General features: G+C 39.7%; 2 protein-coding genes across 3 annotated transcripts in view; both read left to right on the forward strand.

The window, feature by feature from the left end:
• Nucleotides 1-19606, forward strand: part of Rab14 (RAS oncogene family member Rab14) — an 88263-nt gene extending 68657 nt beyond the window's left edge. Inside the window, exon 7 of one of the 2 annotated variants that reach the window (XM_053777816.2) lies at nucleotides 17478-19606. In XM_053777816.2, the coding sequence (XP_053633791.1) occupies nucleotides 17478-17586 (109 nt within the window). In that variant the 3' untranslated portion in view covers nucleotides 17587-19606. The remainder of the gene's footprint in view (nucleotides 1-17477) is intronic. The other variant, XM_070086415.1, reaches the window with a different exon arrangement.
• Nucleotides 11747-15794, forward strand: LOC138852897 (uncharacterized; the record flags this gene model as incomplete). The annotated part of the gene is made up of 3 exons (XM_070086484.1): nucleotides 11747-11758; nucleotides 15051-15242; nucleotides 15627-15794. Coding segments are annotated over exons 1-3 (372 nt in total), but the record flags the coding sequence as incomplete, so codon positions are not given.
• Nucleotides 19607-25978: the final 6372 nt, after the last annotated feature.

The raw sequence follows: 25978 nt of genomic DNA on the forward strand, positions 1-25978 counted from the left end.
TTCTGTACTGTTTTTCATATCAGTGTTTTGTATTTATGGATTTGAGAATGCTGGGTGTTAGCCAGGGACTGTTCAGTCTCTTAGCTGTCATCTGTTTAGTTTTTTTTAGGGCAGTGCTTGTTATAGAGGTATTGGGTCTTTTTTAGAAAATTATTAAAACATTCGTCAATATCTGTATAGATTTCTAGCTCAGTGTGCCAGTCAATGTTTGTTACTGCTGTTGTGAAGTTATTAATGGCTGCCTCATTGTGAAGTCTGAAGGTGACTTTAGTAGTGTCTTGGGGTAATTTACCAAGAGTTGTTATGAGGAAAGTAGGGTAATGGTCTGTGGTATTATCTGTAATTATGCCTGATTTTAAAGGGGATATGGTGTTGGTCCAGATGTGGTCAAGTAGGGAAACACTAGTCTCCGTAACTCTTGTAGGTTTTTGCACCATACTTTGGTCTCACAGGCCACAAAAGTTATGTGAAAAAATAAAATGTGAAAAAACAAGAAACCGTCGAATAAAAGTAAACCAAAGTTTACCGGGTGAGCGGCAGTCGCCACTGTTGCCATACACGGCTCATTTTCTGCAAAATTCACTCCTCTATATCTCGGTAAGTGCTGATGGGAAAAAAATTTTTTTTGGACTAAAACAATCAGAAAAATAATCTTAACATTTTCATAAGAAAAAAAAAATTTTTCTTTCAAATATATTGCGACATCAGGAGACACTTCAGGATTGGGCCTTTCTACAGTCAAAGGGTTAATGCTACACTCTTAATGGTACACTTAACCCTTTCAGGGTCCCCAGGCCCTCTCTGAGACTTGTTCTCAGGGTCCCCAAATTTAAAAAAAAAAAAATTATTTTTTCTTATGAAAAGATAGAGAATCTTTTCCCAATCATAATGACTCCAAAAGTATGAAATTTGATGGAAAACTTAGGGAATTATGCTCTCACGAAGTTAGCGGAATTGACAATGTTTACGCATCGGCGATTTTGCCCACTTTGAGCCCTATTTTCGGCCAATTCCAATGTACTAGTCAATAAAAATCATAACTATTTTGCTAGAACTCCATTTTTTCTATTGAATGAGTACAAGAAACCACCCATTTACCAATTTTGACTATCCAGTAAAGTGGTCAAAATTTAGCAATTTTGCCAATTTCACACAACTTACAAAAGATGCCAATTTCCGAATAGGGTCCAGAATAAACAAGAAAGACATTCCTGGTACTAAAATAACATGTTCTCTGTTCGTTAGTCACATCCCCAGGCCCCTCTTATATTTCTTTGGCTTTCCACTTTGAATTTTTATTCTTACAAAAAATAGAAGATTTACTGTTATGCAGATTACTGCATTAGTGTAGAAATGGTATAAATAATATCATCGCACTTGTGAAAGAATATTAGACTCACCAGTTGATGTGTATTGGACGCTTGGCATGATTTGTTTACCTTTGAACTTTGGTAAAAATCGAACATTTCTGCTACTTTGAGCTCAATTTCAAGGTACTTTTCATTGTAAAACCTGTCAAAATCATCTCAATTTCTATAATATGTCTTTCATTCTATAAAATGAGACCAGGAAAACTAGAATACAACAATAAATACCATATGAAAATACAGTGCAAAGTCACTGTTTTAATCCATTACGCACTGTGTGCTGCAGGATTTTTTTTATAGTGCACACACTGACCACATAGACCCATTCTTTCATATGTAGGCCTACCAGCTTTCTCTCACTAGATTTGAGGGCGCTAGAATTTAGGCGTACTAGTATGTCAAAAACCCTGGGGCGTAAGCCGTACTAGTACGGCCGAAACCCTGAAAGGGTTAATGCTACACTCTTAATGGTACACTTAATGATACACTCTTAACCCTTTGACTCTTTCAGGCCCCTCTCTGAAACTGTCATTCTATGTCGCCAAATATTCGAAAAAAAAAAAAAATTATTTTTTCTTATGAAAATGTTAGGAATATTTTTACTAGTGTTTTAAGCCTAAAAAAAATTTTTTGCCATCAGTACTTACCGAGATATAGAGCCGCAAAGTTTGCAGAAATTGACGTGCGTACGGCAACAGCGGCGACTGCCGCCCACCCGGTATTCTTTTATTTACTCTAATTCAAAGGTTTCTTGCATTTTTCAATATTTTTCTTTTCCAGGTAACTTATGTGGCCTGTGAGACCAATGTAAGGTGCATTGTTCAAATATACACTCATTATTTACAACACAATAACAGAACAAACTTTATCACTATTAGTTTGTGTATACACTTTGTTTACACAAACAAACAATACAAAACAATGTTTATTACTATTGTTCCATAATATATATACATATGTACAGTCACTAAACACGTTCCTAGAACTGCTGCAGCTTGTGGAACTCTTTGAAACATGGGTATATGCAGAGGGGCACTTCACACTCCTCACACATAAAACGAGTGTCTCTGCGTGTTTGTGGGCGTTTTGTGGTATGCATACATACATAACACCTCTTCTGAGCATTTTTCTTGGCAGTAGTAGGAGGCAGTTGTATGGGGTAGTGATCACCAGGCCTCATACGAGATGACGTCTGTGGGCGCTGGTCTATTGCAGGAGTTGCTCCTTTGTACTTTGCAATTATTTGTCTGATTACTGACAGGCAAAATTCACCATATTTTGGTGTTTTGTTGGTCTTCAACTTGTATATGTTATAAGCATTTAGCATAGAGATATCAACAAGATGGAAAAAAAGTTTGATATACCACTTATAACTCTTGCGTACACAGTCTGCAAACCCAATCTGCATGTCACATTTGTCCACTAAGCGCATATTGAGGTTGTAGTCCATGACAGCTGCAGGCTTTAGAATGGGTTCATTGGTCTCTCTGTTGTCCCTGCCACTGGGTACCATTTCGTTTGTGTGAACTGATGTCAACAATGTGACATCACGTTTGTCATGCCACCGAAATGCCATGATGTCATTGGCAGCAAAGGCTTGCACCTCACCTCTGCGAGTGCCAGCGTCGAACCTTGGCATATGTTTGCGATTACCACGCACTGTGCCACACACGTCTGTCAAGTTCACTCGCAAGAAATCACTGAGTAAGGGGCTTGTGTACCAGTTATCAGTAAATAACATATGCCCCTTACCAAGATATGGTTCCATCATTGTTCGAACCACATCACCAGAGATACCCAATAACTTCATGGTATCTCTCAAAGTATTACTGCCAGTGTACACAATAATATCTAAAACAAGACCACTTCTGCAATCACACAGTACAAATAGCTTTATACCAAAGCGTTTCCTCTTGCTTGGTATATATTGCTTGAATGAGAGTCTTCCTTTGAATAAAATCAAGGACTCATCAATAACAAGCTTCCTGAAGGGATAAAAATACATGCAGCACTTTTGTTTCAGGTACATAAACACATTTCTTATCTTATATAACCTGTCGCTTCTGTCAGGCCTGGTTTTGTCTGAAAAGTGTAACATACGCAACAGTATCAGGAAACGATTGACACCTATAATGTCACTAAAACCTGGAGTTGAAATCAGGCGATCTGTTGTCCAGTATGTGGTGACAGTGTGCTTATACACATGTGGCATAAGCATTATTGTGGCAAAAAACAGGTACATCTCTGCCACAGTTGTCTCCTTCCACTTGTGTAGCCGTGATTTTGGTGAGAGAATTGTATTTGCCATGGTGTATTCACAGTATGTGTTGGTTTCCCTGACAATGATGTCCATCAGGGGTTCATCGAAGAATAACTCAAAGCAGTCCAGTTCACTGGCATTGTTCCCAAGTGGACAAGATGGCTTTATTCCACTTTGTGTTTCATCAAAGTCATGGGGACTGGGAACAAACTCGTCACCGTCCTGCCAATCCCAGATGCGGTCTGCTGGTGGGGTCTGGATATTGTACCGTGGTTGTGGCTGTGGTTGTGGCTGTGCAGGTTGTGGTGGTGCAGGTTGTGGCAGTGTGGGGTAGGGTGAGGCTGGTTGTTCTGCTGAGTCAGCCGCGTGGCTAGTAGCGTGGCCCGGTGATGGTGCCACATGGGCCGTGCCACCCTCACTATCACCACCACTGCCTCCTCCCTCACTGTCACCATTCATACCCATCGTTACAATATCGTCATCTTCACTATCAGGTCGTGGTGTTGGGCCACAGGATGTGCTCCCAGAGTTTCTCCTTCCCCTTGGAACAACATATGAAACACTACCAGACCGCATGCTACGTCGTACATACTGGCGCTTCACTGGGGAATATTCACTCTCACTGTCACTAGAACTGCTTTCAATGACCTTGAAATCACTATCACTATCACTGCTATCATCAGGGTGTTGTACACGACCAAATAGTTTCCTCTTTCGTCCTGGTACAGGCGAACGTGAACGTGAACAAGCCGGCACAGCACCAGAGGTCGAAGGTTGTGGGTCATCTGGGTTTTCGTCACTATTTACGTTATCCTGGGCACTTTTTTCGGTAACACTCACTTGAAAACCCTTGAATTCACTGTCGCTGACACTTTCATCGCTGTTAGAGCTATCACTTGGGAACAAAAGACCTCCAATCCGCCGAGGAGTGAGGAACTTCTTACCGAGAGGCATGGTGAAAATGGACTGACAACATGGCGTTCCCACAATGCACCGCTAGGTCCCAGATTTTTTTCACAGGGTGCACACCGACCACTGAGACCCATTCTCTCCCGTGTAGGCCTATCAGGCCTTTGGCGCTCGATTTGAAGCCGCTAGAATTTGTGCGTATAAATACGTCAGAAACATTGGCTCGTAAGACGTATTTATACGTCGGAAACAGTCAAAGGGTTAATGATACACTCTTAATGGTACACTTAATGATACACTCTTAATGGTACACTTAATGCTACACTCTTAATGCTATACCTAGTTTATGTTTATGTATGATTTCCTGCTTTAATTCCATGGAAATCATCCTATTTTTTCTTCTCAGTACTGTCCATTGCACTTGCTTTCTTAGGAACCATGGTTAGAAACAAGAAATTTTGCAAAATAACTGCACGAAACGTAAGGAAAACACAAGAATTTCCCTCCCTTCCTTAGCGGCGATGTTTTGATACACATACTGACATCTAGTGGTGGCGATCTGAAACTCATTTATAGCATTATAATTCTTTCTTTCTTTCAACACACCGGCCGTATCCCACCAAGGTGGGGTGGCCCAAAAGGAAAAACTAAAGTTTCTCCTTTTACATTTAGTAATATATACAGGAGAAGAGGTTACTAGCCCCTTGCTCCCGACATTTTAATCGCCGCATACAACATGCATGGCTTACGGAGGAAGAATTCTGTTTCACTTCCCATGGAGATAAGAGGAAATAAACAAGAACAAGAACTAGAAAGAAAATAGAAGAAAACTCAGATGGGGTGTATATATATGCTTGTACATGTATGTGTAGTGTGACCTAAGTGTAAGTAGAAGTAGCAAGACGTACCTGAAATCTTGCATGTTTATGAGACAGAAAAAAGGCACCAGCAATCCTACCATCATGTAAAACAATTACAGGTTTCTGTTTTACACTCACTTGGCAGGATGGTAGTACCTCCCTGGGCAGTTGCTGTCTACCAACCTACTACCTAGTGTATTATTATTATTATTCTTTTTCTTTCAACACACCGGCCATATCCTACCGAGGCGGGGTGGCCCAAAAGGAAAAACAAAAGTTTCTCCTTTTACATTTAGTAATATATACAGGAGAAGGGGTTACTAGCCCCTTGCTCCTGGCATTTTAGTCGCCTCTTACAACACGCATGGGTTACGGAGGAAGAATTCTGTTCCACTTTCCCATGGAGGTAAGAGGAAATAAACAAGAACAAGAACTAATAAGAAAATAGAAGAAAACCCAGAGGGGTGTGTGTGTATATATATATGCTTGTACATGTATGTGAAGTGTGACCTAGGTGTAAGTAGAAGTAGCAAGACATACCTGAAACCTTGCATGTTTATGAGACAGAAAAATGGACACCAGCGATACTACCATCATGTAAAACAATTACAGGCTTTCATTTTACACTCACTTGGCAGGACGGTAATACCTCCCCGGGCGGTTGCTGTCTACAAACCTATTATTATTATTATTATTATTATTATTATTATTATTATTATTATTACGTATTATTTATTAGTATGTACATATTCTTATTATACTAATTTATATTATGTATATAATTATTCCTAGGTAGTAGGTTGGTAGACAGCAACCGCCCAGGGACGTACTACCATCCTGCCAAGTGAGTGTAAAACGGAAACCTGTAATTGTTTTACATGATGGTAGGATTGCTGGTGTCTTTTTTCTGTCTCGTAAACATGCAAGATTTCAGGTACGTCTTGCTACTTCTACTTACACTTAAGTCACACTATACATGCATGTACAAGCATACACATATACACACACCCCTCTAGGTTTTCTTCTATTTTCTTTCTAGTTCTTGTTCTTGTTTATTTCCTCTTATCTCCATGGGGAAGTGGAACAGAATTCTTCCTCCATAAGCCATGCGTGTTGTAAGAGGTGACTAAAATACCAGGAGCAAGGGGCTAGTAACCCCTACTCCTGTATAAATTACTAAATTTTAAAAGAGGAACTTTCGTTTTTGATTTTGGGCCACCTGCCTCGGTGGGATATGGCCGGTTTGTTGAAAAAAAAATATATAATTATTATTATACATATTATTATTATTACAGTGGACCCCCGCATAGCGACTTTAATCCGTGCAAGAGGGCTCATTGTTATGCGAAATGATCGGTATGCGAATGAATTTTCCCCATAAGAAATAATGGAAATCAAATTAATCCGTGCAAGACACCCAAAAGTATGAAAAAAAAAAATTTTACCACATGAAATGTTAATTTTAATACACACAAACTGAAAAAGGCATGCACAATTACATGACACTTACTTTTATTGAAGATCTGGTGATGATTGATGGGATGGGAGGAGGGGAGAGAGAGTGTTAGTGTTTAGAAGGGGAATCCCCTTCCATTAAGACTTGAGGTGTCGAGTCCTTTTCTGGGGTTACTTCCCTTCTTCTTTTAATGCCACTAGGACCAGCTTCAGAGTCACTGGACTTCTTTCGCACAACATATCTGTCCATAGTGGCCTGTACCTCTCGTTCCTTTATGACTTCCCTAAAGTGTTTCACAACATTGTCAGTGTACAGGTTACCAACACGGCTTGCAATAGCTGTGTGAGGGTGATTTTCATCCATGAAGGTTTGCACTTCAAGCCACTTTGCACAGATTTCCTTAATCTTTGTAGTAGGCAACTTCTTCAATTTCTCTCTCCCCTCCTCTGAACCAGTTTCCTTAGGTCTGGCCTCTTGCTGTTGAAGTTGATCTATCAGCTCATCAGTGGTTAGTTCTTCATTGTCCTCCTCCACCAACTCTTCCACATCCTCCCCACTAACCTCCAACCCCAAGGACTTTCCCAATGCCACAATGGATTCCTCAACTGGCATAATCCTCTCAGGGTTAGCCTCAAAACCTTCAAAATCCCTTTTGTCTACACATTCTGGCCACAGTTTCTTCCAAGCAGAGTTCAAGGTCTTCTTAGTCACTCCCTCCCAAGCCTTACCTATAAGGTGTACACAATTGAGGATATTAAAGTGCTCTCTCCAAAACTCTTTTAGAGTCAGTTGAGTTTCTGAGGTCACTACAAAGCACCTTTCAAACAGAGCTTTTGTGTACAGTTTTTTGAAGTTTGCAATAACCTGCTGGTCCATGGGCTGCAGGAGAGGAGTGGTATTAGGAGGCAAAAACTTCACCTTAATGAATTTCATGTCCCCATAAAGTCGCTCTGCCACGTCTGTAGGATGACCAGGGGCATTGTCTAACGCCAGGAGGCACTTAAGTTCTAATTTCTTTTCAGTTAGGTAATCTTTCACATTGGGGGCAAATGCATGGTGTAACCAGTCATAGAAAAAGTCCCTAGTGACCCATGCCTTACTGTTTGCCCTCCACAGCACACACAAATTCTCCTTGAGGACATTCTTTTGCCTGAACGGTCTGGGAGTTTCAGAGTGATACACTAATAAAGGCTTCACTTTGCAATCACCAGTAGCATTGGAACACATCAACAAAGTAAGCCTGTCTTTCATAGGCTTATGTCCTGGAAGTGCCTTTTCCTCCTGAGTAATGTAGGTCCTGCTTGGCATTTTCTTCCAAAACAGGCCTGTTTCATCACAATTAAACACTTGTTCAGGTTTCAGTCCTTCACTGTCTATGTACTCCTTGAATTCCTGCACATATTTTTCAGCTGCTTTGTGGTCCGAACTGGCAGCCTCACCATGCCTTATCACACTATGTATGCCACTACGCTTCTTAAATCTCTCAAACCAACCTTTGCTGGCCTTAAATTCACTCACATCACTAGTTGCAGGCATTTTTTTAATTAAATCCTCATGCAACTTCCTAGCCTTTTCGCTTATGATCGCTTGAGAGACGCTATCTCCTGCTAGCTGTTTTTCATTTATCCACACCAATAAGAGTCTCTCAACATCTTCCATCACTTGCGATCTCTGTTTCGAAAACACAGTTAAACCTTTGGCAAGAACAGCTTCCTTGATTGCCTTTCTGTTGCCCACAATACTAACGATGGTTGATTTGGGTTTCTTGTACAACCTGGCCAGGTCGGCGACACACACTCCACTTTCATACTTATCAATGATCTCTTTCTTCATTTCTATAGTAATTCTCACCCTTATTGCTGTAGGGTTGGCACTAGAAGCTTTCTTGGGGCCCATGGTCACTTATTTGGCAGATAAAATCACCAAAAACACTGTAATAATACGAAATGTTCCGATTGTATGCTTGGATGTTACCGCGGAGGCTGGCTGGTAAACAATGCCACCGGCGGCACATGTGAGGCTGGCTAAGGGCGCACATTGGACGCGTCTCAGACGAAGAGCGGTGAGCGGGTTTTTGAGCGGTATGCGAGGCAAAATTTTTGCGATAAAAGCGAGCGGTATGCAGATTGTATGTTATGTGATGCCGACAGTATGCGGGGGTCCACTGTATTTCTATTACAGTGGACCCCCGGTTAACGATTTTAATCCGTGCAAGAGGGGTAATTGTTATGCGAAATAATCGTTATGTGAATGAATTTTCCCCATAAGAAATAATGGAAATAAAATTAATCCGTGCAAGACACCCAAAAGTATGAAAAAAAATTTTTTTTACCACATGAAATGTTAATTTTAATACACACAAACTGAAAAAGGCATGCACACTTACATGACACTTACTTTTATTGAAGATCTGGTGATGATTGATGGGATGGGAGGAGGGGAGAGCATTATCTTCTTACTGTTTAGAAGGGGAATCCCCTTCCATTAGGACTTGAGGTAGCAAGTCCTTTTCCGGGGTTACTTCCCTTCTTCTTTTAATGCCACTAGGACCAGCTTGAGAGTCACTGGACCTCTGTCGCACAACAAATCTGTCCATAGAGCTCTGTACCTCCCGTTCCTTTACGATTTGTCTAAAATGGGCCACAACATTGTCATTGAAATAGTCACCAGCACGGCTTGCAACAGCTGTGTCAGGGTGATTTTCATCCATAAAGGTTTGCAGTTCAACCCACTGTGCACACATTTCCTTAATTTTTGAAGTAGGCACAATGGATTCCACAACTGGCATAGGCTTCTCAGGGTTAGCCCCAAACCCTTCAAAATCTTTCTTAATTTCCATACTAATTCTCACCCTTTTTACCACAGGGTTGGCACTAGAAGCTTTCTTGGGGCCCATGGTCACTTATTTTCCAGAAACAGCACCGAAAACACTGTAATAATACGAAATATTCCGATTGTATGCTTGGATGTTACCGCGGAGGCTGGCTGGTAAACAATGCCACCGGCGGAACATGTGAGCGCGTCTCGGAAGAAAATCGGTAAGCGGGTTTTTAAGCGGTATGTGAGGCAAAATTTTTGCAATTAAAGTAAGCGGTATGCGAAATAATCGCTATGTGATGCCATCGTTATGCGGGGGTCCACTGTATTATTATTAGTACGTACATATTCTTATGATAATACTCTTGCTTACCATATGTAATTTTTATTCACACAAAAAAATAGAAGATTTACTGTAATGCATAAATAATGTCAACCCATTCGTGACTGCGTATTGGAGTGGCCATTTGGACAGGTATTGGATGGTGATGTCATTTTTTTACTCTTGAACAGTAGAAAAAATCAAACATTTCTGCCACTTTGAGCTCATTTTCAAGGTACTTTTCATTGTGAAAGCAATCAAAATCATATCCATATCTGTAATATATCTTCCATTCTATCAAATGAGACCAGAAAAACAAGAATACAACCATAAAAACCATACGAAAATACAGTGGACCCCTGGTTTGCAATGCCATCGGTATCCGATAAATTCGGTATTCGATGCATTTTAATGCAAAAATTTTGCCTCGGTTCCTGTTAAAAAACCCGGTATACGATTCGTCCGAGACGTGTCCACGTGTGTGCCAGTGTTTACAAACCAGCCAGTGTGCTCGCATCTAAGGATATATTCGGTACATTCCATATTATCACAGTGTTTTTGGTGCTTGTTTCTGCAAAATAAGTCACCATGGGCCCCAAGAAAGCTTCTAGTGCCAATCCTTGGAGAAAAAGGGTGCTAATGACTATTGAAATGAAGAAAGAGATAATTGCAAAGTACGAAAGTGGAGTGCGTGTGTCGGAGCTGGCCAGGTTGTATACAAAACCCCAATCAACCATCTCTACTATAGTGACCAGGTAAACAGCAATCAAGGAAGCTGCTGTTGCAAAACATGCAACTGTGATTATAAAACAGTGACTGCAAGTGTTAGAAGATGTTGAGAGACTGTTATTGGTGTGGATAAATGAAAAACAGATAGGAGATAGCATCTCTCAAGCGATCATTTGTGAAAAGGCTAGGCAGTTGCATGACGATTTGGTAAAGAAATTGTCTGCAACTAGTGGTGATGTGAGCGAATTTAAGGCCAGCAAAGGTTGGTTCGAAAGATTTAAGAATCGTAGAGGCATACATAGTGTGATTAGGCATGGTGAGGGTGCCAGTGACTCTCAAGCTGGTCCTAGTGGCATTAAAAGAAGAAGGGAAGTAACCCCAGAAAAGGACTTGCTACCTCAAGTCCTGTTGGAAGGGGATTCCCCTTCTAAACAATAAGTTAAACACTCTCCCCTCCTCCCATCCCATCAATCATCACCAGATTTTCATTAAAGGTAAGTGTCATGTATTCTATTGTTAGTAGAGTACTACAAACTGTGCATGTCTTCTTCAGTTTGTGTGCATTAAACTTAATATTTCATGTGGTAAAATTTTTTTTTCATACTTTTAGATGTCTTGCATGGATTAATTTGATTTCCATTATTTCTTACAGGGAAAATTTATTCGCTTTTCGATAATTTTGCTTTATGATGAGCTCTCAGGAACGGATTAATATCGCAAACCGGGGGTCCACTGGATACCGCTAAGGGCCGGCTAATGGCTGACAAGTGAACCTTGTTATTTACAGTCAGATGTCTTTCAGTTTTGGTGTACGTTAAGAAGCATCTTTCCATCATACATTGCTCAAGTTTCAATAAGATAGTCCAACAAACAAATGAGATCCAATTCCCTAGATCAAGAGCAAGAGCCAACCCCCCCCCCCACCAGTCCCTCACCCTTGAGGCCCGTTCGCATCTGGAAATTTCACTCGCGTGTGGAAGCGAAAAATTGACTTAGTGAATGCTCGTATCTGGGAAAAACTCGCGCATGGATGCGCTCGTTAGTGGAGGGTCTACTGTACTTGTATAAGTAATATCAGTGCATTCGGGAACACACATTAGACCCACCAGCTGACATGTATTGGACACGTGATGTGATGTGATTTGTTTTGAACATCGGCTGGTGGATCTAATGTCTGTTCCTGAATGCGCTGATATTATTTATACAACTACAGTGGTAACTTGACTTGTGTGTGCTCCAACTTATGAGTTTTCCGAGTTACAAGCCGTCGCTCAGTCGATTTTTTGCTTTGAGTTGCGAGCCAAAATCCACATTATGAGCGAAAAAAAAATGACATTTGGCAAAAACTCCGGCCTAAATGGCACAACGAAAGGTAGTTTTGGGCCTTGGTACTTATAAAAACAATGTTAGTGCAATGTTCTCACTGGAGGTAATCGTGTAATTACCTTTAGTTATTCTACAAAAAAATAAAGTTGCTAACTTTTTGACATTTTCAAAATATCTTGCCCTTTACTCCCACACAAATCGCAAAATATTTGGAATATTTCCAATATTCCAGAAGCCAATTGTAAAACAATCATATTTTTATGATTTCTGTCAATATTATTGCATTTCCTTCAATAAATGGTGGGCTTCATGAAATAAGTCGGTAACTTCCGAGATATTCATATATCGCTGCACTAGTGATCTAGTGCAGTTAGCCTCTCAAAAACTCCATTTTCTCTTGCCCAGGACCAAAGAACATGTTATAGGAAGGAGCAGTAATGATTTTATATGCCCAGACTGATCCTGGACACTCTCCATATTATGGCCTATTTTATTCATTCTAGAGTATATATCATGTTTCTATGTTACTTATAGTGTTTATTATGTCATATTAGATCAATTCTGATAGATAAATAAGCCACAAAGTTGATATTAGCGTTATATTGAAGTATTTCCTCCTGCCCCTGGGATGGATTTTTGGGGGCTGGAATGGATTAATGGTATTTCAGTTAATTTCAGTGAGGAAAATTTATTTGATATACGTACGAGCAAATTGAGTTATGTGCTCAGTCACGGGATGAATTAAACTCGTAAATCAAGGTACCACCCTATTACAGTATTGCGTAACAGTAAATATTCTATTTTTTGGTGTGAATAAAATTTTTGTGAATAAAAAATTAAAATAATTCATCTATAAAGCCTGGAAATGTAATTAAGAAACACAGGAAATGTTATTTTAGTGCCAGGAATGTCAGCATTGTTTATTCTGGACCCTATTTTGAAATTGGAATATATTTTGAACTTTGTGTGAAATTGGCCAAATTACCAATTTCTAATCATTTTATTGGGTAGTTAAAATCGTTGATTGGGCAATTTCTTGTACTCAGTAGATAAAATGGAACTCATACCAGCGAAATAGATAAGAATTTGGTCTAATGGAACAGTGTAATTGGCCAAAAATAGGACTCGAAGTGGTCAAAATTGCCAATGTGTAAATATCGCCAACACAGCAAAATTTGCAGGAGCGTAATTTCATCAGTTCTTGATCAAATTTCGTACTTTTTGTTTTGTTACCTTCAGAAAAAGATTTTCTACCATTTCATAAGAATAATTAATTCTTTTTTTTTTAAATTCTTGGACCCTGTGGGGAATTTTCAGATTGGGGGTCCTGACCCTCTTTTTTTTTTTTTTTCTTTTTTTTTTTTTTTATTATCACACTGGCCGATTCCCACCAAGGCAGGGTGGCTCGAAAAAGAAAAACTTTCACCATCATTCATTCCATCACTGTCTTGCCAGAAGGGTGCTTTACACTACAGTTTTTAAACTGCAACATTAACACCCCTCCTTCAGAGTGCAGGCACTGTACTTCCCATCTCCAGGACTCAAGTCCGGCCTGCCGGTTTCCCTGAACCGCTTCATAAATGTTACTTTGCTCACACTCCAACAGCACGTCAAGTATTAAAAACCATTCGTCTCCATTCACTCCTATCAAACACGCTCACGCATGCCTGCTGGAAGTCTAAGCCCCTCGCACACAAAACCACCTTTACCCCCTCCCTCCAACTTTTCCTAGGCCGACCCCTACCCAGCCTTCCTTCCACTACAGACTGATACACTCTTGAAGTCATTCTGTTTCGCTCCATTCTCTCTACATCTCCGAACCACCTCGACAACCCTTCCTCAGCCCTCTGGACAACAGTTTTGGTAATCCCGCACCTCCTCCTAACTGACCCTCTTTTATAACCCATAAACGGTCCAAACGTATATATACGTTTTATTTTTCCTGCCTTCATATTTGGCACGATTTGCCTGAGATGCCTTGTCAGCATAGAATGGGTCCTAACACTCAGTGTGCCGGTATTAAAAAAAATCTGGGACCGCTTAGTACCTTGTGGGAGCACCAGTTCAAATGAGGGCCAGCTAGAGCAAACAGCGCAGCAAACACCTGGGATTCACTGATGTCATGTAGTATTAACAGTCCCATTTTTAGAGGAAAGTGATTTTGACCTTGAGTTTAGTGGCTTTGAGGTGGATGTGGCCACAAGTGGTTGAGGAAATATCAAAAAACCTCGATAATAACCCATGTGCAATATTTGTGCAACACCTTTTCAGAATGTCTTATAACCTATTCCCTAAGTAAAGACAAACAATACTGGCTGGCTGGCTGCTTGGCTGGCTGGCCAGCTGCATGGCGGCCAGCTGTGTGGCTGGCTGGCTGCTGGTGGCCTGGCTATACAGTGGACCCCCGATTAACGATCTTTTTTCATTCCAGAAGTATGTTCAGGTACCAGTACTGACCGAATTTGTTCCCATAAGGAATATTGTGAAGTAGATTAGTCCATTTCAGACCCCCAAACATACACGTACAAACGCACTTACATAAATACACTTACATAATTGGTCGCATTTGGAGGTGATCGTTAATCGGGGGTCCACTGTATCTCTGCTTATCTGTATCTATGTCTATCTCTGTCTCTGTCAGTCTCTGTCTATCTCTTTCTACTGTCTGTCTATCTCTGTCTCACAGGTACACATAAATACAAGTATACATAGTGTAAATTACCTAGGATAACCCAAAAAATCCAGACAGTGCTATACTCTGCTTGAAGTTGTGAGTAAACGTGATGATGGCACAGACTTGTGACTCTGAGACAGAGAGCTAGACGAATAGACAGGGAGCTTGACAAACAGACAAATAGACAGACATGTTTGTGTATCAGTGAGAACAAAAAGCATGCCCTAATCTTTTCTTATCAAGCCTTATCACTGCACCCTCGAGAATGCTCATCAAACGTCAGCTCTTATCAAATGTTATTTCATCTTATCATGTCACTGTCAGGGGTAGACTTTGTTTTTCATACTTCAAGGGAACTTATTATTTTATTATTATTACGTCTCCTCCTCATCATCGTCATCGTCATCATCATCATTGCCACCATCATCACCGCCATCATCACCGCCATCATCATCATCACTGCCATCATCACCGCCATCATCATCATCACTGCCATCATCACCGCCATCATCATCACTGCCATCATCATCATCACCGCCATCATCATCATCACCGCCATCATCATCACCGCCATCATCATCACCGCCATCATCATCATCACTGCCATCATCATCATCATCACCGCCATCATCATCATCACCGCCGCCATCATCATCACCGCCATCATCATCACCGCCATCATCATCACCGCCATCATCATCACCGCCATCATCATCACCGCCATCATCATCACCGCCATCATCATCACCGCCATCATCATCACCACCATCATCATCATCACCGCCATCATCATCACCGCCATCATCACTGCCATCATCATCACTGCCATCATCACTGCCATCATCATCATCACTGCCATCATCATCACCGCCATCATCATCATCACCGCCATCGTCATCATCACAGCCATCGTCATCATCACAGCCATCGTCATCATCACCGCCATCATCATCACCGCCATCATCACCGCCATCATTATCATCACCGCCATCATCATCATCACCGCCATCATCATCACCGCCATCATCATCATCATCACCACCATCATCACCGCCATCATCATCACCGCCATCATCATCACCGCCATCATCATCACTGCCATCATCATCATCACTGCCATCATCATCATCACTGCCATCATCATCACCGCCATCATCATCACCGCCATCATCATCATCACCGCCATCATCATCATCACCGCCATCATCATCACCGCCATCATCATCACCACCATCATCATCATCACCGCCATCATCATCATCACCGCCATCATCATCACCGCCATCATCACTGCCATCATCATCACCGCCATCATCACCGCCATCATCATCATCACTGCCATCGTCATCACCGCCATCATCATCACCGCCATCGTCATCATCACAGCCATCGTCATCATCACAGCCATCGTCATCATCACAGCCATCGTCATCATCACCGCCATCGTCATCATCACCGCCATCATCACCGCCATCATCATCATCACCGCCATCATCATCATCACCGCCATCATCATCACCGCCATCATCATCATCACCGCCATCATCATCACCGCCATCATCATCACTGCCATCATCATCATCATCACTGCTGCCATCATCATCACCGCCATCATCATCATCACCGCCATCATCATCATCACCGCCATCATCATCACCGCCATCATCATCATCACCGCCATCATCATCATCATCACTGCTGCCATCATCATCACCGCCATCATCATCACCGCCATCATCATCATCACCGCCATCATCATCACTGCCATCATCATCACCGCCATCATCATCATCACTGCCATCATCATCACCGCCATCATCATCACCGCCATCATCATCACCGCCATCATCATCATCACCGCCATCATCATCATCACCGCCATCATCATCACCGCCATCATCATCGTCATCGCCATCATCATCGTCGTCGCCATCATCATCGTCTTCGCCATCATCATCGTCGTCGCCATCATCATCGTCGTCGCCATCATCGTTGTCGCCATCATCGTCGCCATCATCGTCGTCGCCATCATCGTCGTTGCCATCGTCGCCATCGTCGTCGTCGCCATCGTCGTCGTCGCCATCGTCGTCGTCGCCATCATCATCATCATCATCATCATTGCTGGGACCTATAAATACTTTGTATATTTTCCAAGACAATAGTAAATGGCCAAGGCAGGTGTAAATGTCCACCTGTCAGTGTGTTCGTAACAGTTTGAGTACAATTTCAGTACCTAATACTAGTGTCAGAACAAAGATTGGTTATGAAATGACAAGAACTACTATAAACTGTAATTATCAGAACATAAAAATTATATAAAATAATATGAAAAATAGAAAAAAAGGTATATCGGCAATACTTCTGCAAGTGGCAGGACTCGATGTTGCTGTCAAGTGAGCATCCAGTGCCAACTTCTGGGCCTCATATCTCGGTAAGTACTGACCCTAAATTTTTTTTTTTATCCTATAACACTTAGAAAAATGTGCTTTTTTTTTTCAATACAAATGATTTTTTTATTTTTCAAAATATTCAGGGCACTGGGGTAGTGAACGTGTATATACGTTTGGACCATTTACAGGTTAAAGGGTTAAATTGCAGATTTCTCTTGCATTTTGAAATCACTATCCCAGTCTTTGGTTTTGTATCAGGTTGTTTTTCAAAGTGCACTACCTGTATTACTCCTAAAATTTAAATAGCTTAATATGTGATGAATAGATACTTAAAACATTTGTTGAATTTATTTATGTATTCTTCCAGTTTGGACCTGAATGCAGCAGAATCAGGTGTACAGCACAAGCCAACACAGCCAGGTAGAACAAACCTGAGTAGTGATGCGCAATCCAATCGTGATAACTGCTCCTGCTAAACTTTGCTGTTATTCTGGTCTTTGTGTGGTTTGTGTAGATTTGCTGGACTAAATAAAGGATTTTGACTGAGGAGAAAACTTTTGTTGATATGAGAGAGAGCAAGGTATTGTATGTCATTGAAGGAATACCAAAACTTTTTTTGGTCTTTGGATTTTTTTGTTTATATATACAATATATTGAATAAGATTTTGGACATTTCATATAAATCCAAGAACACTTTATTAACATACAGATGCATGTACTGTGTAGGAAAATATTGATAGAAGGATACTCATTGAAAGTAATTAACAAATGGCTAAAAGTCAAATGTTTTATTGGGCATACATTTATGACTAACATTAGATGTGCTCATTGTTGTAAACAAGATTGTGACCCTTTTAGATGTTGTAAAAGAAAAATTTATGCATTTAAATGGGTAAATAGTTCTTGAGCCTTTACACTGATGAGAGTTGTGTAAATGCCATTTAGCCTATGGATTCTGGCAAAGTAATAAAGTTTGGAAATTAATCACTAAAACAGAAAAGCAACGTAGATTAGTGGAAGGGTCTAATGTCATCAAAATATGCTGTGCAAAAAAGATTAACACAAGTATAAGAAATATGCTGTTAATAGACATTATCTTTTTAAAAGGCTTATGTAAAGTGGAGAAAAATATTTTTATAATCTGAATGGCTACATATCTTCATGTACCATAGCATTTAAAAATAGCAAAAAGGAGGGCAGTGATAAAGTAGATGTTCCAATTTGAAATTTACTGTAACCTAGTGGCATCACATAGATGTGGAAATAGATGATCAAACACCGGTTGGTATTAATAATTATTTGCCCTAAGGAATTGTGGACATTGCTTGGAAATAATTTAATATACTCTTATTAAGTAAATTTTTACTGTACGACAGTTCTGTACCATAATACAACCTACAGTAATACTTTAACATACCCGTCCCTTGCAATTTACGGGGCTTAAGACTTGTTAACTTAACATTAAGAAGGATAGAGTTGCATTCCCCCAGCAGGCACACAACCTTGCTTTGGCATTTTAACTGAAATAATAATGTACACCAGTAATAATGAACCTTGACTTGGCTGAAAATGTATACAGTACTTGCAACATGATACTGTCGTCTGAATTAATTCAAATTTTTTAATTGAGTTATTTATAATTAGTTTAATACAGTATACATAGGATATTTTCTACAGGAATAGTTCAGGAAGAATGTTTTTAAATGGGCTTATTTTTGGTTGAAGCACTTCAAGAATGCTTTGGGATTTCCTTAATGGAAAAATATAATACATGTACATATATTGTACTGCTTGAGCAAGTGTTTGAAGCAAAGATTGTTGCCAAAACAGAACCAGCCTTTAATTGTTTTATATATTTTGGCACTTTCCCATAATGCCCACGCTGCACAATATCCCACACTATACAAAGATCACCCATAAATTCTCTTGACTAGCACCATAACCTGAGCCCCTGCACTAGCTATTCAAGCACAGATTGCAAACCAGAGCTAGTAAACAAAGCTTGGTATAGAAAAATATACTGTCCTGCAGATGAACAAATTACCCTTGAAAAGCCCATGGATTGCAAATTGAAGAGTATACAGATACTGTACCTTAAATTAGTTAACAATGTATTGCAAGAGTATAAATACCACAATATTTTTCTTGAAATTGAGTGGTGTCAAAATGTATGCTGCATTTATGCATGGCAACCAGATACAGTATAATTTTTTTAAGAATGACTACTAAACTAAAATTTAAGAATTTACTGTATGAACAACTAAAATTTAATTATTTATTGGATGAACTACTGAAGTTTGAAGTCTTGTAATTACCTAATAGCTGTTCTTTTTAAGGAAATTTATACTTTATTTTGGCTTGTGTCAGCTAAGACTTAACAGCAGAATGTAATTTTGTGTGCTAATTTGTAAATATTGTATATCTACAAAACACTGTATTTTAACTTTTTAGTCATGTCTGTACTTCATAAGTGACAATTACAATATACTTATTTGTTTTCATATTTTTCACAGCAAAAGAATTTTTATGAAAATAACGAATTTGTCAAATTAGAAAATAAACTGATTGGAATATGGTTACAATAAAAGTATCTTGATGTCTTTCCCAGTATTCTCCAGAATTCCGAAGAGCACGTAAATTACTTCTTAGACTATCATTAAATTTTGAAATCCTATTTAATGAGAGGACCCATGTGGGTTTAGTGCTTAGTTATGATTATAATATTTAATTAGACATGATGGGCAGAGTCCGTCCGAAGGTCATCAGTCAAACTGAATTAATAGAAGAAATGTAGCAATTGCCACCTATTTTGTACCAGAGGTACTACTATGTGGGTTATATAGGTTTAGCACTTCTTTTTTTTTTATTATAATATGTGGGTTATAAACATGAATTCATTTCTGTCCTGAGTAGTTAGTTAGCATTATCTCTAGTTACAGTATCACAGCTCTTAATTGTTTACCACCTTATACCCTTTGGCTTATCAGTTCAAAAACTACAAGGTAGTTGCAGTCACCCTATTTGTAGCTGCAGGAGCAAAGCTATGCTTAGGGGTGTTCTGTTTTTATTGTATAATTTACTATCATGTATACTTTTTAAAATTCCAGTGGGTGTAGCACTAGTTACAGTGGAACTCCCGTATCCGCGATTTCAGTTATTTGCTGTTTGCCATGGCCCAAGAGTAACCCTTAATGGCCTCATAGCACAAAAGTATGAGGGTAGAAGTTCTTCAAAGCCTAAGAGAAGCTGTGGAGTGCTTCCCATCAGTGAAAAAGTGATAATTCTCCACTTATTGTGCATAATTTATTAAACTTTATAATAGGTAGGTAAATGAAAAATGACTTGTATATAGGGTTCGCTATTATCCGCAGTTTCAGCATCCGCAGCAGGTCCTTGTAACGTGTCCCTGATACTGGGGTCCTACTGTATATACTGCTTGTATCGTATTACTTTGTTCTACCGAGAGGCCACCATTTTCTTTGTTTACAAGTGTGACCTCTAGCTCTCCCTGTCGATGGTGCTAAGTCGTCTATATCTGTTCGTTTGCATCGTTTATGACCTTATAAGTGGTTATCATGCCCCCTTTTTCCTCATAACAGCAAAGAAGGGCATGTGTGAAATCTCATTGACAAAATCTGCCCTTTATTAAGGGATCTGTGTAACCCTTAGATCATATTTTATTGAATATTAGTGGAATTAGATTCCCTTAGAAAAATGGTATGATGTTGGGGGTTATAAATTTGTTTTGTCAATTTATCTTATTTAACGTGAAGTGTTATGACTGCAAATTGGAATAAATTTTGTATAGGTGGCAAGTGGCTTTCAAGCTTCCTTGACTATGTAAAGCAGGGTAGATTATAAAAATAGCATTGGTAAACAATTTCTCAGCTATTCATAAGCCCTTTAAATACTTCTCACATAAACCAGCGATAGTTATATATTATACTAGACACTACAGTGAAGTTAAAAAGACAAGTTTTATATATGTATGTATATATGTATTGTGTACATATACAGGTACATACATATGCAATTATATTCATATCTTGCAAGCCTTCATGTGTCTGTTGTATACTATGAAGTTCAGATATTAACTAGTTAGGGTTCATATTGCCATAACACCATGAATACAGATTAAATTATAAAAATGTTATGATACTAATGTTATGAAATTCTGTGACTGCTGTTTGTATGTTGACTATTTATCAAATTGACATAAAATTAGTTTTTTTCCTTTCAGGATAAGATTGTTAAAGACTAATACAAAAGGAAGCAGATTATTAAGTTACATTTATCTAACACCCTCTTTATTTCCAAATAGATGGGGTTGAGTACAGGTGCACTGAGTAAATTTGTTTAATTTTGTGATCAACAAGAGATAAAGTTCTTGTGTGGAATATTAATTTATGGTTGAATTGGCCTAAACATTTGTCTTTTTTTTTTTCTTCACAAGTGAGGATGTATAGATCCCAGTGAGTGAGAATTTGCATATGTGCATCATAAAATTGTTTTAATTATAAAAAAGTTACAACTTCTATACATCTTGCAAAACAAGGGAAGGATATATTTTGAAAATAATTATGGAATACTTGTCTGTAATTAATCAGCAGTGTATCTTAAATATTTTCTATGCTATATCCAACAGTTTCCCGGCTTTAAAAGTTAGAGCTTGACTCGTAATTTTGGGTTTCAGCATTTGTTAAATTACTGTAGTTTCAAGGGCTAGTAAGGATTTAAGGATATATGTTTTTTTAATCTAAGTACTATATTAAACAGAATTAAGAGAAATTAAATTGACCATATACCTGGCAAAAACTTTGAAAAGGTATACCAGAACAATGAATTATGAGGCATTGCACAGCTGAAGAGAATAAGCACCAAATTAACACAGTGGATAAGAAAACAGGTGTAGGGGTGATCAGAGCTATGAAGCTTAAGTTAATAATGTTAATTTGTTATGGGCTTTGAGCCTAACTTACAGATATGAAAGACAATATGTACACATTATAACCCTTGTGGTTTAGCACTCCTTTCTGATTATATATATATATATATATATATATATATATATATATATATATATATATATATATATATATATATATATATATATATATATATATATATATATTTATATATATATATATATATTTATATATATATATTTATATATATATATATTTATATTATTTTTTTTTTTTTTTTACTAGTCGGCCGTCTCCCACCAAGGCAGGGTGACCCAAAAAGAAAGAAAATACTTTCATCATCCTTCAACACTTTCACCTCTCACATAATCACTGTTTTTGCGGAGGTGCTCAGAACACAACAGTTTAGAAGCATATACGTATAAAGATACACGACATATCCCTCCAAACTGCTAATATCTTGAACTCCTCCTTTAAAGTGCAGGCATTGTACTTCCCATTTCCAGGACTCAAGTCTGGCTATATAAAAATAACCGGTTTCCCTGAATCCCTTCACTAAATATTACCCTGCTCACACTCCAACAGATCGTCAGGTCCCAAATACCATTCATCTCCATTCACTGCTATCGAACACGCTCGTGCATGCCTGCTGGAAGTCCAAGCCCCTCGCCCACAAAACCTCCCTTACCCCTTCCTTCCAACTTTTTCGAGGACGACCCCTACCCCGCCTTCCTTCCCCTACAGATTTATACGCTCTCCATGTCATTCTACTTTGATCCATTCTCTCTAAATGACCAAACCACCTCAACAACCCCTCTTCTGCCCTCTGACTAATACTTTTATTTACTCCACACCTTCTCCTAATTTCCACACTCCGAATTTTCTGCATAATATTTACACCACACATTGCCCTTAGACAGGACATCTCCACTGCCTCCAACCGCCTCCTCGCTGCTGCATTCACAACCCAAGCTTCACACCCATATAAGAGTGTTGGTACTACAATACTTTCATACATTCCCTTCTTTACCTCCATAGATAACGTTTTTTGTCTCCACATATACCTCAACACACCACTCACCTTTTTTCCCTCATCAATTCTATGATTAACCTCGTCCTTCATAAAACCATCCGCCGACACGTCAACTCCAAAGTATCTGAAAACATTCACTTCTTCCATACTCCTCCTCCCCAATTTGATATCCAATTTTTCTTTATCTAAATCATTTGATACCCTCATCACCTTACTCTTTTCTATGTTCACTTTCAACTTTCTACCTTTACACACACTCCCAAACTCATCCACTAACCTTTGCAATTTTTCTTTAGAATCTCCCATAAGCACAGTATCATCAGCAAAAAGCAACTGTGTCAATTCCCATTGACACACCCTAGGATTTACTTCCTTTACAACCCCATCTATAAATATATTAAACAACCATGGTGACATTACACATCCCTGTCTAAGACCTACTTTTATAATAATACGTACACATTACTACAAACAGGCAAAACATTAAGGAATTTATTTGATCGCTGTCTCAGATTTTGGCTGTGGTGGCTCTTATTCATTTCTACCGTGCAATGCTTCGTAGTTGTAGAAGCAGCTTTTACACACAAAAAAAAGTGGCTGGCTTTGGCTTCCCTTCGAAGTACTGTTTTGGGAATAAATGAACAGGGTACACTTCCTTTCCTATATTCAGCTGGTTCTTTCTCAACCTTTCTTTAGTCATTTTTTGCAGGTCTTGGATATTTTTCATCACTTTTTTTATACAGTGGAACCCCGAATATCAGCCGTAATCTGTTCCAGAGGTCTGCCTAAATTCAAAGCAATATTTCCCATAAGAATTAATGTAAGTACAATTAATCTGTTCCAGACACCTAAAAATATTAACAAAATACATTTTAAGATTAATTGTAGTTTTACATACACAAAACAATGAGAACTAAATTAAATAAATGAACATTTAAATCACTTACATTATTTATTTATTTATTTATTTAGTAATTTGAGCATACATGCAGAGGTACAAAAAAATACAGGTAAGAGCAGCATGCCAAAGCCACTTATATGCATAGCATTATGGGCTGGCTTAAAATTAACTTAAGATTAACTAAGCAATGATGAAATCAGTGATAAGACATTATTGTAAACAGATAACTATAAAGCACAAATGAGTATTACAAAGACAGGTCATATGGCTTTTATTGAAGACTTGTTGGCTTATGGAAGACAGGGAGGAGGAGAGATTGAGGACTGGTTATTGTTTGGATGGGGAATTCCCCTCCATAAGGATTTCAGATATCGAAGCCCTCTCTGGGGTTACTTCCCTCCCTGCCTGCTACACTCCGTTTCCCTGCTACACACCCTGCCTCCCTGCTATACTCCCTGCATGCTTGCTACACACCCTGCCTCCCTGCTATACTCCCTGCATGCCTGCTACACTCCCTGCCTCTCTCCACATCTACCATTGGGCCCATGGTGACTTGCTTCACAGTTGCACTTAATAAACAAGCACAAAAACCAATGAATTTTAAGGAAATGTTTGGATGAATGCACGGAGTATATGCTCATTCACCAAGAGACACAGGAAGACTGACTCACCTACGCGCGGCGTCCCGGCGGGAGGTGGGCTAACACGTATAATACAGGTGATTTGCGAGGCACCAGCTCGAATACGGAGCAAAATTTCCGCCCAAAAACTGGTCTAAATACGATTCAGCCAACAAACGCAGCAGCCAATATTCGAGGTTCCACTGTATTTTCAATCTTTTCCTTTATTATTATTGTCAGTTATCATCATGCATATTGCCCTCAAAAGAAAAAATACATATGATCTGCATATTGAGCAATACTGTGTTTAGGTTGAAACTATAACAATGATTACCACCAGAGATAGTATCCAAATGTAATGATGGCTGACCCACATTATTGTAAATGTGAATTACATAATAATGTACATTTTACTTATTTCACCTCTTCAAGGGGGGCTCCTTGGCGTGGTGAAGAGGCTCTTGGTCTGAGGAATTAGTCCTGTCGGTCTCCTTCCTCAGACCGAACCTAATTACCCCCCAATCCCCCTTTCCCTATCCCATCCTCCCCTTTTTCCTTTCCTCCTCATCCTCCCCACCCCTCCCTTTTGCCCTTCCTTTTTTGGCCTTTGGGATTTTTCCCACGGGCATGCTAGTTCCTGGGTAGGGGAAAGGGTACCAGGGTCCATCCCATTCCATTGAGGTTCTTGGCGGTGGCGTAGTTTGCCGTGGAATCTGGATCACCTGGGGATGTCCCGATCCCTCTCTGGTATCCCGGAGGGTGGCTTTGGGTGTCTTTCGGGCGACGGGTGTATCTCTGGAAGCCACCTCTCGGATTCCGGGGGTGGTGGCCGAAGGAGGTATGCTTTGTGGCGGATATCCGGCTGCCCCCTCTTGTCCACCGAGGTAGCTCGGCAGATGTGAGGTTGCTATCCCGGATTGCTGGTTTACTGGCATGATGGGTAGGGTATGGCACGGGTTCCATGTTGCATCTGCGCTACTTGCGGTGCTGAGGTCCTCTTGGGCGCGGATGGAGATTTCTGGCCCTTTCATTCCTCCTAGGAACTATCCCTCCCCAGTCCCCCCTTTTTTATTATTTTTTTTTATTTTTCTTTTCTTTTCTTCTTTCTTTTTTTTTTCTTAAAAACAAAAAGAAAGAAGTAACCTAACCATGGAGTACTCGATCCATGACCCCGCTACCCCCGGGCCCCCTTATTGTTACCGCACCCCGTTCTGACCTCGCCTCGTCTTTTGGCCACTCTTCGGACATTCCTAAGGCCCTTGTACCTCTTGCTGGTGCTGTTTCCTCACCCGCTTCAGGTACCAGGGCTTCCACTGACTCCTTCGATTTGTCTGACCTCCGCTTTCCTTTGACTATGCTTCCAGCTTCTCCCTCTACGGTGCGGCGATT

Source organism: Cherax quadricarinatus, chromosome 18 (assembly GCF_038502225.1).
Source record: "Cherax quadricarinatus isolate ZL_2023a chromosome 18, ASM3850222v1, whole genome shotgun sequence".
Taxonomy (NCBI): domain Eukaryota; kingdom Metazoa; phylum Arthropoda; class Malacostraca; order Decapoda; family Parastacidae; genus Cherax; species Cherax quadricarinatus.